The sequence below is a fragment of the Cottoperca gobio genome, chromosome 12 (genome assembly GCF_900634415.1).
Source record: "Cottoperca gobio chromosome 12, fCotGob3.1, whole genome shotgun sequence".
Lineage (NCBI taxonomy): Eukaryota > Metazoa > Chordata > Actinopteri > Perciformes > Bovichtidae > Cottoperca > Cottoperca gobio.
This window is the reverse complement of record NC_041366.1, coordinates 242,501-255,000: the sequence shown is the minus strand read 5'-3', so window position 1 is coordinate 255,000 and position 12,500 is coordinate 242,501. Positions and strand designations below refer to the sequence as shown.

Sequence of the window (12,500 nt, the reverse complement as noted above, 5' to 3'; positions counted from 1 at the left end):
TCAATAGCTGGCATGCAGAGACCAAACTTACAGCATCCTGCATGGTTGCCAGGGCTCAGCCTAAAGATGAAAGACGAGAGATCCTTAGTGTCCCTGCAGCATGCATGCACCTCCTTCTGATGAATATCTAAGGAACAGTAAAGGTGGCGGGGGTGAAATGCGCCTGAAGAAAGCACTAGCAGGCGACAGTTCTGACTGCTGTACATCCAGCTGCAGGCGAGTGTGATTGACGGCCCTCATGGAGCCGTCTTCTGTCCCATACAAAGAGCTATGAGCTGAGGAAGAAGTCCCAGGCGTACTGGCATGGGAGGGCTCCTCATCACCGTATTCATTATATATTGTGGCTGAAGCAGCTACAAAGACAATATTGTCCTCTGGAACATGACTCCGCCATGGATGGATTGGATGCACTAGCATTCTCCGTACCAGCACTAGAATGGAAAGCCAGGAGAAGGGGCTTCCTCTTAGTCAGCTCAGCAGTTAGCAGATCCACCCTAGAAGACAGCTCGTCAGACCTAGCTTTCTTCTTGGAGGGAGCACTTGCCACCTCCGTGGAATGACCCTTAGTATGGGTAGGTTGGGCTGGAGTGAACTGCTCACACAAGGGGAGGCTAGCATCACCCATCAGTATATTCACCTCGGACATCTTAGCAGACCTTACCTCAGACCCTCCCTCAAACGCTCAAGGCCAAGACAAGAGGGTCAATGGTTGTGGCCATCTTTGAATCATTGAAAAGAAGTCACACAGTTAGTACAATGATGAGAGTAAAACATAGCACCGGCAACAGAGGATCTCTGCCAAACCAGTCTATGCAGTGAGAGGGGAACGAGGACACTCACACTAGCTGTCAATATTAGCTATGACCGACTTACTAGCGTCCCATCAAGTTAGACTGAGCGAGAGCACTCTGCTAATTGTGAGAACAGTTACGTTATAGAAAGCTAGTCCTGGGGGAAGGCAAACCCATAGTTTCCTCCTTGGAGAAGGATAGCTTGTCACAGCCTTTGGAGGGCGACTAACACAAAGCTACAACTGATGAGTTCCGAGTGAATGGTAGATGATGTAGCTTAAGCTAATGCTATCACAGTAATTAACCTGCATAAGCGAGAAGATAAAAAGGAATCATCTTGTGGATGACACCGGAAGTTATGCCCTAGCCGGGGTCATCGGAAGTCAGACGTGACTTTGTTGGTATAAATACTCAACCTGCGCATGCGTGAGACAGAAGATTCAGTGTCAAGCATTGCCTCTGATGGTCAGGAAGGATGAAATGGAACTGTTTAATTGGCGCAGCGCAAACATGAAAACAGAAATAAGTCACACCATTGTGTTATTTCTGAACTAATCTAGTAAATTAAAGTTAACAAATCAAAGTACATCATCATACTAGGGATATTCACGATTCCAGAAATGTTGTAGTTGATAACAACACCAGTGAAATTCCACAATTCTCGATACCAATTCGATAGCAGGATAAAAAACGAAAATAAAACAATAAATCCCATGTACTTCAACATACACTCCTTTATTATTCTATAAAGGAAAATATAGTCTTGTGAAACTATATTTGAACACATCATGATAACATTATAATTTACCTTCGCTTAATATTATTTTTTACTGAATAAAGCATGAACCCACCATAGTGCAACTCTATGGAACCTTTCTCCATCGTCTACTAACAGCTAAGGTTAACTAGCTCTCCTGCTGATTTCAACACGGATTTGTTTCTTACAATGTAGCATTATCAGGAAAAAATAAGGTGCAACCCCTGGACGCATCAATAGTGAGTCGACTGAGTCTCAAAAACATTTTTCTTTATTGTCCACGAGACGACGGGACACTGTTAGCCCCAACGATACTACTATAACTATACTGTAGAAAAACAAGTACCGCCACTTTTTGGCATAGACTTGGAACCAAAGTATTGATTCTCGTGACATCCCTATTTCATACTGCAGTATTTTCAGTATTGTCCAAAATGGTCTCATATAGGGCTTTTCAGACGGTTGAAGGGGGAGCTCATGGGGAATATTAAGATACTTTAAAACTCTTAACAATTTGCGTCAAAATGTTTAGATTCAGTGCGACTTCCCAATTATGTCAAACACATGTCCATACAGCCGCTTAGAAATCATAGAAAAAAGACAAATAAAAAGAGACACTCCTTTTAACTTTTTTAACTGACAGTCATCACGTTTTTAAATCGATTCCTCTTACTTGTAATGGTGCCAGTTTACTACAATGTAAACAAACATAAGCTAAAACAGGGCTCAGGTTGTAGTCCACTGCTAACTCAGACTTCCAAGGCAGCATTACACTTCCTTTGAACATACCCAAAACATTATGGGAACTGTAGTTAAAAGAGAACTTGGCATAAATAGTATGGAATAATATCTGAATAATTTATATCATCATAGTATTATATAATTTTATCACGAAAACATTGTTCAAATGTTCAAATGTTCAAATGCAGTACATACATTGCAGCTCTGTGAAATTTCTTCTAAACTCTTTCTCTCCTCACCAGGTCCCCATCCCGCCTTATTTCTGCCTACCTGTCCAAAATGCACAGTGATTGGCCTGTGGTCAGCCAAGGTTGGCAGTGGCCCCTCCCTCCTGACTGCCACTGGTGGAAGAGGTGAACCCAGCTGAGTTGTCGTCATCGATAACTGCTGACCCTGGTGGGGAGAAGCCGTTTTCTGCCTGCTCCTGCAGAGGGGGGACACAGGGAGGTGGAAGTTGATACAGGTGAAAGGAGTGGTGTCACTGCAGGGGAGGTTGAGGGGGAGGGAGACTGCACGCCGTGGCTGGATGGTGGGGTTCAGTTATGGTAAATCAGGGTAGTGTTTCAGATTTATTTTGTAAAAGGGACAGACCAACTCTTACCACCTTTGCTACTGGAAGTTAAGGTCTCAAAAGTAAACATCACTGTAACAGTGACCCAGAATGGTTTGTCAGCAGTGTGGCTGTGATTGCGTTACACTTTCTCGATAGGGTCGTAACATTTACGTCATAATCCATTATTAACCATCCATTTTTATGATAATAAGGCATATTTAATAGCATTAAATTGCCATTAATTTATAGAAATGTTTAAATAATTAATATACAGAACTAGCTTTTAGTATTTATGGTGAATAATAAATATGCTATAATGCCTGGTTAATGTTCCGCGACATGGAGTGTTATATAATGTGCGATCGCATTCTAATAATAAACATGCCAAAAATAATCCAATAATTCACTTAGTTGGCTCTAATATTCTGTTATTGATCAGTGACACTGGGCACGGTGGCTAGGCTAAAAACATTAGACGGCGCCATGTTGTGCAACTTTGTCAATTAAAATTGAAAAAACCATAGCGGCATACAATTAGTCACTTTCTGATCTTGCCACTATTGGGAAATCCTGCAGGATGCCCTCCACCTGTAGCAGCATCGCTGCTCCTCACAGAGAGGAGAGGAGACGCGCTGTGAATGACTTCAAGTTACAATAGTTCAGTCAGACAGACGGCCTTCATATTTTTCCGTCATTATTTGTCAATGATGGAAAATTCTGCTTTGGTTAATGCGACTTCTGATGTAGAGCTACATACCTTCTGCTTAAGCCGGCTCTTGACTTCCTTTATACGCATTTTTGCATGGTCCTTAGCCTGTCAAACAAACATAAAAAAGCCACATCATTGCCATTGTCATTTCTAACTAACGGATCATATTCTAACAGAAGCCAAAGACGTGCTTACAAACTTGTAAACGGTCTTCATGGCAGGGTTTGCCTTGGTCTTCACTGTGTTAAAGATAGCCCCGCCTCCTTTCTGTCAAAAACATTGACAGATATCTGTTAGTGGCAAACACATAACTGTAATATACACATACATACACACACATCTGTGAGGGACATGCATTGACATCAATACTCCCTACTGTTAGCAGGGCAAACTCAAATGACGGAAAAATATTAAAAAGACCTGTAATGTTTTCTTTGGGGTAATGTGCTGTCGGTATGTCAAAGCATTGAGACTAGCTCACCTTCACAGTGAACAGCCACTGGTGGTAGGTCTTATCACTGCCTGTGGGGGGGTCACAAAAATTAAAAAAAAGTCAACAACAAGTAGTCGGCATGATGGGTACTATCTGAAAAGGTTGCGGTCTGGAATCTGATGTAAAGCCAACCGATGTGCTGCAACTGGAATGTGTTGTGTTAGAGTGACATCGGCTGCTTGTGAACATTTTAGCTATTATAGAAACATGAAGACACAGTAAGCTCGCTGAGCAAGTTCAGGCATTGGTGGGGCCATTCTAGCAGCTTTATTTTCTTTCTCTAAAATCAATTGAGAGTTTCCTTGGCTGTGTGTTTGGGATCATTGTCTTGCTGAAATGTCCACCCTCGTTTCATCTTCATCATCACGGTAGATGGCAGCAGATTTTTATCAAGAATGTCTATGACTATATTCTCCAAGTATTTCACAGGCTTGTCTAAATGTTGTGCAGCAAACTTTAAACGAGCTTCAACATGATTTTTCTTGTGCTGGATCTGATGGCGTCAGGCCATATGAGATGATAAATGTAAAGCAGACTGTCTGTGTGAACCCATCAGGACCCAGACTTTGTACCTGTATTTACTATAGCCATTTCTTATTGTTTACTGATCCTCCTTTAGGTGCGCTCTGTGCTTCCATGTCAATGGACCTGTTTGATAAGTGACCCACTAACACATCACTACTGACTCACCTGCGTATTCGCCCATGTTGATCTCCTCCTCAAAGATGTCACTGAAACCCTCTCCTGAGTTCAAAAGGTCCAACCTGCCGTCAATGAACTGCAGGTAGAACCATAACATGTATTTGAGTGGAAGAGAAAGGGTGAACTAAAGATGTGTGCAAGTGTGTGCAAGTGTGGACCCCACAATTGGGAGAAAAATACAATGAAAACAAGCACTGTGTGTGTGTGTGTGTGTGTGTGTGTGTGTGTGTGTGTGTGTGTGTGTGTGTGTGTGTGTGTGTGTGTGTGTGTGTGTGTGTGTGTGTGTGTACCTGTTTGAAGAGCTGAAGCTGGATGGCATTCTGCAGGAATTGTCTCATGGCACTGGAACGATGGCTCACAAAGGTTTCCTCATTAAATGTTATTGGCTCTCCCTAAAATTGCAGGAAAACACATCAGCTGTCACAGTACTGTACACTCTAACACTAACATGTTTTTCAAGCCCCAGTCAGAGATAGCGTGTCATCAACTGTCTTCTTTCAGGCTCTGTGCATGTTCTCATCACAGGGGACACTTGACTCTTCTACTGTACTAAATGGACCGATCATTTGACACTTACTTTAGTCAAGAGGTAAAGACGTTATAATCAAGAACTGCATCCACGTACGCACTGAACATAACCTCCTCCGAACCAGGCTAGGTGGGGAGCATAAATTACCATGACGACCAGATTAAACAAGAGCCACCTTTGTGACTTTGAAAAATCTGACTTTAGGCTCCACATACCTCGCTAACCCACTGATCTCTCTTCGTAGTGCAATCCTCTCTTTGACCTGGTAAAATGTTGTTGTTGAAGTATGTGGGCATACCCATGTGACTCTGGTAAGTCATCATACCCAGAGTCACATGAAAGGATCTATCAAAGTGATCAACTCTATCCCTCTCTGTGTTCCTGCATCCTTCATGTCTCTGGTATACAGTATACTGACCGACTGGATGTGCAGAGCATTTCTGTAGCTGCCGAACAGAGCCGCCTGACTCCTGAGGAAGGCTCGAGCCACACCGTCCCCAGTTGTTGTTGAAACCTTCCTCAAACGGCTCTTTAAAGATGACACCTGTGGTACATGAAGTCACACTCATTATCTGTGAATATTTTTATAAATATTTATAAACGGGATTGTGTACTGTACAGTAGTTCCTCACCACATCATTGGGCAGGCTTTGGAGGTCATCATAGGGGGTTTCCAGGGTGTTTGTGTCCACATTCAGGACCACCACATCATCCAGAGCCATCCCTCGAACTTTCTACCAGCAACACAGAGTCAACAGAGTCAAATGAAGACACAAAGTCTCTGTGCCTTGAAGATAGGTGGATGCTATACAAGTTCAAGCCTGTCAGTACAAGATGAGGAAGGGTAAAAAAGTTCACTAAGATTTAAATCTTAAAGAGCTGGTACCTAAGTGCCAGTAATACCGCCTACCTCCATCAGGCTGGAATGTACTCCAATGAGGTAGGGCATTGGGGCACTGAAAAAAAGAAACACGTATTCCTGAGATAATAGCTTGGTTATGGAACTTAAACACAGCAACAATTCTACTGCACATGTCAAGCTTAGTCTGGCATACATTAAATCATGGTCATACAGTGTTCTTTAAATGCTCTCTTAGATCTCCTAGATCTGCACAATCATTTTAGCAGCATACTCACCAGCAGTAGTCTAATAGATGTTGAGGCAGGACAGGAATGTATACATGTTGCCAGTGCATTGGAAATAACATGGCTGTAGACCCATGGACACAAGCTGTTAACTGTGGACAAAGACATGTTATGGCATGCTCTATATGTGCAATTATTTAGGAATAGAAATAAAAACATATTCCATATTATATTATGTACATAATAAAATATATCAGGTTGTATGCTATTGTTTGAGGTTGCATACATGAGATATGAACAATGACCAGTAGTCAATGTTCATGCTGCCAAGAAAATGGTGAATAAGCTACTCAATTGGGTTCATATATTTGTAAATCTGACTCTGAAAGAGTCAGTGCCTCCCAGCCATGAACCTCACCGCACATCATGTAAGTTTACAGAATTCATTCCAACATGATGATGGCAAACTATGGAGCCCAGCATGTGTCATGGAGAAAAAAAACTGACTTAACATAAACAATAGTTGACATTCTAATTTTGGTTTATGGAATGCCAGCATTGTGCTCTTCCCTAACTGAAAACAACCACAACAACGTGGAACCTGAGGAGCTCACACTGTGGTACGTTGACACTATGAGTGGCAGCAGCAGGCATTCAGCTCTGTTTTATCCTTTCATATTAATATTGTTGAGTTATTGCTAGGGTTGTCACAATACCAAAATTAGGATTTTGAGTAAAAACCTAAAATATCAGGAAATTAAATGAAATAATAGATAACAGAACATGGAACTGTTATATTATTTTCCCATGTCACACTGCTGCTTATAACAGGTTCAATCCTAACAGATTGAACAGTACGGTAAACTATTTTGTTGAGTTGCCTCTTCACTATTCTAGTATCGGAACTGATATACTGTTCTAGTATCGGTACTGATATACTATTCTAGAACTGATATACTATTCTAGTATCTCGGTACCGATATACTATTCTAGTATCGGTATACCGTGCAACACTAGTTATTGCAACCACTCCATTTTTCTTATCCCCTTTCATTTACAGTCATGATGCCACGTTGATGTTGTTTCAGCAGTACTGGCAAGCGTTGGCTGCTATGAGGTGCATATGTTGTCTTTAGGAAGTTGAAATGACAGACAAAGTACTTCCTTGTGCGTGCATGTCAACACCAGAAATGGAACATACAGCGGGTAAATTAAGGATTGTACACGTCACCATTTTCTCAGTAAATATATTTCTAAAAGGGCTTTTGACCAAACGTCGGTAACAACCCATGCAATCCACACATACAAACAGTCTTCAAATCTTGAAGGTTAGATTTTCTAATGGATTCAAGTTGGGTGATTGGCGGGGCCATTCTAGCAGCTTTATTTTCTTTCTCTGAAACCATCTGAGAGTTTGGTTATCCTCAGGACTCATTTTATTACACATAACTTCATTTCTGAACTTATTTGTTTTAGTCTCTTTGCATGTATGGATTGCATGGGTTGTTACCGACATCTGGTGAAAACTTCATGTCAATACCACCTTTATAAATATATTTACTGAGAAAAATGGTGACGTGTTCAATACTTATTACGTAGGCGGGCCACATAAGGTCATTATACCAGTGTAGCCAAAGGTTTATCTAAGCTGCTTTAGGGTGGTGATGGTCTAGTGGCCTAGTGGTACAGCTTCAAAACAGAATACCAGAAGGTTGTGAGTTCAATACCAGTGCTGCCACCATTCTGCCCTTGAGCAAGGCACTTAACCCTGAGTTGCTCCAGGGAGACTGTCCCTGTAGTTAGTTCACTGTAAGTCGCTCTGGATAAGAGCGTCTGCTAGATGACCTGGAATATTTAAAGCAGATTTCTTTTGATTTTGGACAGAGATTTGTGGATGTACTGTGGATTATGTTGTGTTATCTTGACATCCCTTAAATGTCATGCTATTTTCTGTGCATATTTTAATTTGTGTGCATGAATGACTTTCTCCATGACACCTGCCAGCGCTGTTCAGTTTACTATTACAGTAAAGAAAAGTTGATTGTAATGAATTCATTTCGGGAGGAGACCTCACCTCATATCTTTAAACGCATAAAACTCTTTATAGTTGACTATGACATGATGTAATGCCAAAAAAAACAAATTGGTAGCTATCAACTTGCTTTGTTTTGCATGAATAGAATTTGTACATTCAAGGTCAGGAAAAAAAACATCCAACACTGAGGCACCTCCCATATCAACATTTCATTCTAAAAGTATCAAAATGACATCTTTAAGAATAATTCTGTTTTCTTTTTCAGAGAGGTCACAGGATAATGACCTATATATTCTTAAGATTGAAAAGAGAGAAGAAATAGGAAGAGGACTCTACTTACAGTGCTTAGTTTGCTACAGCAGATGAGGATTCGACGTTCATAAAGCATACTAGCGTACAGATGAAGCATGTTATTGACATCTACTGCTACAAAGTACTCTGTTAGGTTTCTCTGCAGGGGTCAAACACAATAAGAGAAAAAACATTTTTGAGTTATTTCTGAGGGTAAAGACCAGTGGACCATGATTCAGTATGAATGCTATAAACTTTTGTTCATGTCATAAAACTTAATACAGTATCCTGTAGCTTTTCAATGTGCATTACAGCATAGTAGGCCTAAAGTATAACTTGCTATTAGGGATGTCACGATACCAGAAATTAAGTACCAATACCAGTCAAATTACACAATTCTTGATACCATGGTAAAAAACAAAACAAGAAATCCCATTTACTTGTACATGCACTCCTACCTTACCATTTGAATACTGTTTTGTTTTTTAGGAGGTTAAACAGTTCATTAATCTAATATCTATTTTAAATTAATGTGAAAACATCTCCTTCAAACAACTGTAAACTTGGTTCTCGCAAAAAAGTAAATTTTACAAGATTACATTTGACACATCATGGCAACGTTATAATTTACCTTCGCCCAATAAATATTTTGACTGAATAGAGCTTGAATGAACCCTAATACAAGTCAGTAGCCCCTCCAATACTGCCTGCTAACAGCTAGTGTTAACTAGCTCTCCTGCTGCAGATTTTGACACATATTTGTTGTTCACAATGTAGCATTATCAGGGGGGGGGAGGGAGGGTGGCATTTACATTTACTGAATAAATAATTACAAAAAGTGTGTGAGAACTGAGTTGAGCGAGTGTTTGGTTTAGTGAAAGAGAAAGTAGTATTCATTAAGAGCTCACTGTGTTTGTTGAACGCTGATGTTTTGAGCATGTTCAAAATTACCGGACGTAACCGACGTGTGCCTCATAAGATGTGCAGACATTACGTGACGTTAGACATACATGAATACGGAATACGTAATTGAATATTTACCTACGTAAATATACATACGTATAATAATTCATTATGTATGCGTCAGCTTCAACACCGCTGTGGAAAGGTTGGACGTATTTGGACTCTGACAAATTTTGAGCTCATTTTTATATACGCCGGCATATGTTTCTGACATACGGAACTGTGTATGTCTGGCGTGTTTGGCGTAACGTCTGCATCCTTCAAACAATCACAACATACCCTTAATTTATATCAACCTATTGCCGATATTTCGTATGCGCCAGCATACGTTTCTGTCATACGGATATGTGTGACAGGGCCTCATTAATACCATTTATTAGAACAACAATGATAACTTTCTAGATCAAACACATGACCTAGTATTTCATCATTTTTAAAAAGTCATAATTGTCAGATCTAATCTGATCTTGTCATGCATTTATGTATTTTAAATTGTGTGAAATGGATTTCCACATATTTCTGTGAAAACCAGGTGGTAAAATCTACATATTGTAAGAGTTCATCAAATACAGTACCTGTTTAATAAAAGTTTTATACTACCCCCTTCCACAGAACGAAGACTAGAAAACTGTTAATTGCCATGTATGGGAGTTTAGAGGTTTGACAGTGATGTCTTTCAACAAAAGGGAAATGACAACACTCACATTCTCAGGTATGCTGGGGAGTTCCATTGCGTCAGGCACAGTGAAGAAGGAATGCTGGAAACAGAAAACAAGAGGGTATGGTATAGAGAAATAAAAGCAATGCAAAGAGACTGTGAAAAACATATGCATTCAACAAATTTTTCTTCTACTTCTACCATTTAGATGTACAGTATAGTGAGGTATGGTGTAGTACTCCTGTAGTTTATACTGACGTTTCTTATGTAAACAGGGTGATTTTACTATCAGTGACATTATTTTCTTTTGGAGGAACACCGATAGAAGCATTGTTTCTGGTTTAAACTGAGCTCAGATAGATGTGATGTGGTGGAGTCAGACTCACCACACCAAGATGAACAGGGACCCCAGGCTCAGGGATGGGGAGCGTATGTAGTGACACCAGGAACTCTTGCCATTGGCTTTCCTGAAACATTCAGAACATTCAAAATCCATGCAATAAATACATGATCTCATGTAAACATACCTTCAGGTTCAAATGAGTTAGAAGACAAACTACACAGAATAATTACTGCTAATATTTAATGCTGCTGTAGTCTACTACAGATACATTTGGAAGCAGTTTGCATGTAAAGTCATTCATAGTGTCTGTTTCAGTTGCCATTTTTCTAGTTCTCCAATATCTCAAGCTGACTTGACAAATCTGGTCTAAAACTGAAACTAAAAGAAAGACATGACATTAAATGTTAGCTCAAAAGCAAAGTATTGATGAGAGTGGCATACAGCCAAACTTTCAGTGAAAAAAATGGCCAACATATCCCTGACTGAAGTCAAGAAATCTGATATAACACAATGTCACCTGTCAAGACTTACCTGGCCTTTGATGGTGTAATCTGCAAGGATATTAAGCAGCTTGTAGAAGACTTCAAACCAGGGCAGGTAGCTGAGAGGACAAAAACAGTGTGTAGTACTTTTACAAAGCTGAGCTTTACACCCTTTGTGAGTAACAGAGTTTGGGGCTAACAGCTCAGATCTGGGACCCCAATCAGTTTTCACTCTAAACCCAGTAAGTCAACTTCAGAATCTGTGAAATGTATTTGGTTGATTTGGTTGTTAGAGGAGTGATTTATTTATTGATCTACCTTTACGAAACAAAAAAAGTATGATCTAACATGTAAAATGTATCTCATCTGTAGATCAGTGTGTATGATGGAATGGTGGCAGAGGCCACCAAATGTGGTCTTTTACGAGCAAAATATTTCTGAGGACCCCTGTAGCTGGCTACTTTTCCCCCCACAGGCTGGCTGCTAATATCCCTGTGGAAAGCCCTGGGCCACAGACTAAATCTTGTTTAGGGCCACCAAAATCCTAGGGCTGGCCCTGTATTTGTCACTAACCTTTAGGAGTCGACCGTCATGCGGTGTGATCAGATCACGTGCCCTGTTCAAGCCGGCGCCGCATAAAATCAACAGTCCGGCCAACATTGCAGCTTTAGTCGAAGGTACTGGTTTGAAACTCTATGCCAGACTTTGTTTCACGCAAATCGACCCAGTAAAAACGGAGATACGATGATATCAAGTTGATACAAAAATATTTTTCCCGCACGCTCAAAAGTATGAGAAATGGAATGTGGCGGCCATTATATATTTTGAATCCGCCGTATTTTGTCATTTTACGAAACGGAAAATATTGCTGGGAACTGTAGATCCAGTGGAGTAAACGGAGTGATACGAAGCGATACGAAGGGAGACGCCGATTGAAGGAAAGTGACAATTGAGAATTGTATTTAAGACAAAACTGCCCATTTTAGAGTGGCCTTTTATTGTGACCAGCCTAAGGATAAGGATATATGTGATATATGATAATCATGCTGTCTAAGCAGCATCTTGATATGCCAGACCTGTGAGGTGGATGGATTATCTCAGCAAAGGAGGTACCTACAAACGACATACCCAAAGTAAATTAAAGCTGCTCTTCAACCATTTGCACCATATGCATGATTTTGGTCTCATTCAAAAGATAACACTCTTATTGTTCTTGCAAAACAGTCAGCATTACTCCAAGTGCTCCTGGCACTGAGTTATAGTGGTCTGAATATACTGAATTTGAAGAAAATGAACTCAGTCTGAATTATTTTGTTGAAAAAGATGCCTGAAGCTAGGTAGTTGAGAGCTGGAAAACACAATAGGAA

At 40.4% G+C, this 12,500-nt stretch overlaps 1 protein-coding gene across 1 annotated transcript in view; it reads right to left on the bottom strand.

The window, feature by feature from the left end:
• dennd1a (DENN/MADD domain containing 1A) overlaps window positions 1-12,500 on the bottom strand; it is a 35,368-nt gene that overhangs the window by 13,525 nt on the left and 9,343 nt on the right. The window contains 15 exon segments of the mRNA XM_029444573.1: window positions 2,560-2,628; window positions 2,630-2,713; window positions 3,600-3,656; window positions 3,747-3,818; window positions 4,033-4,073; window positions 4,735-4,822; window positions 5,037-5,138; window positions 5,694-5,819; window positions 5,908-6,009; window positions 6,186-6,231; window positions 6,413-6,513; window positions 8,737-8,847; window positions 10,355-10,408; window positions 10,695-10,775; window positions 11,183-11,252. Coding sequence (XP_029300433.1) covers window positions 2,560-2,628; window positions 2,630-2,713; window positions 3,600-3,656; window positions 3,747-3,818; window positions 4,033-4,073; window positions 4,735-4,822; window positions 5,037-5,138; window positions 5,694-5,819; window positions 5,908-6,009; window positions 6,186-6,231; window positions 6,413-6,513; window positions 8,737-8,847; window positions 10,355-10,408; window positions 10,695-10,775; window positions 11,183-11,252 — 1,204 coding nt within the window.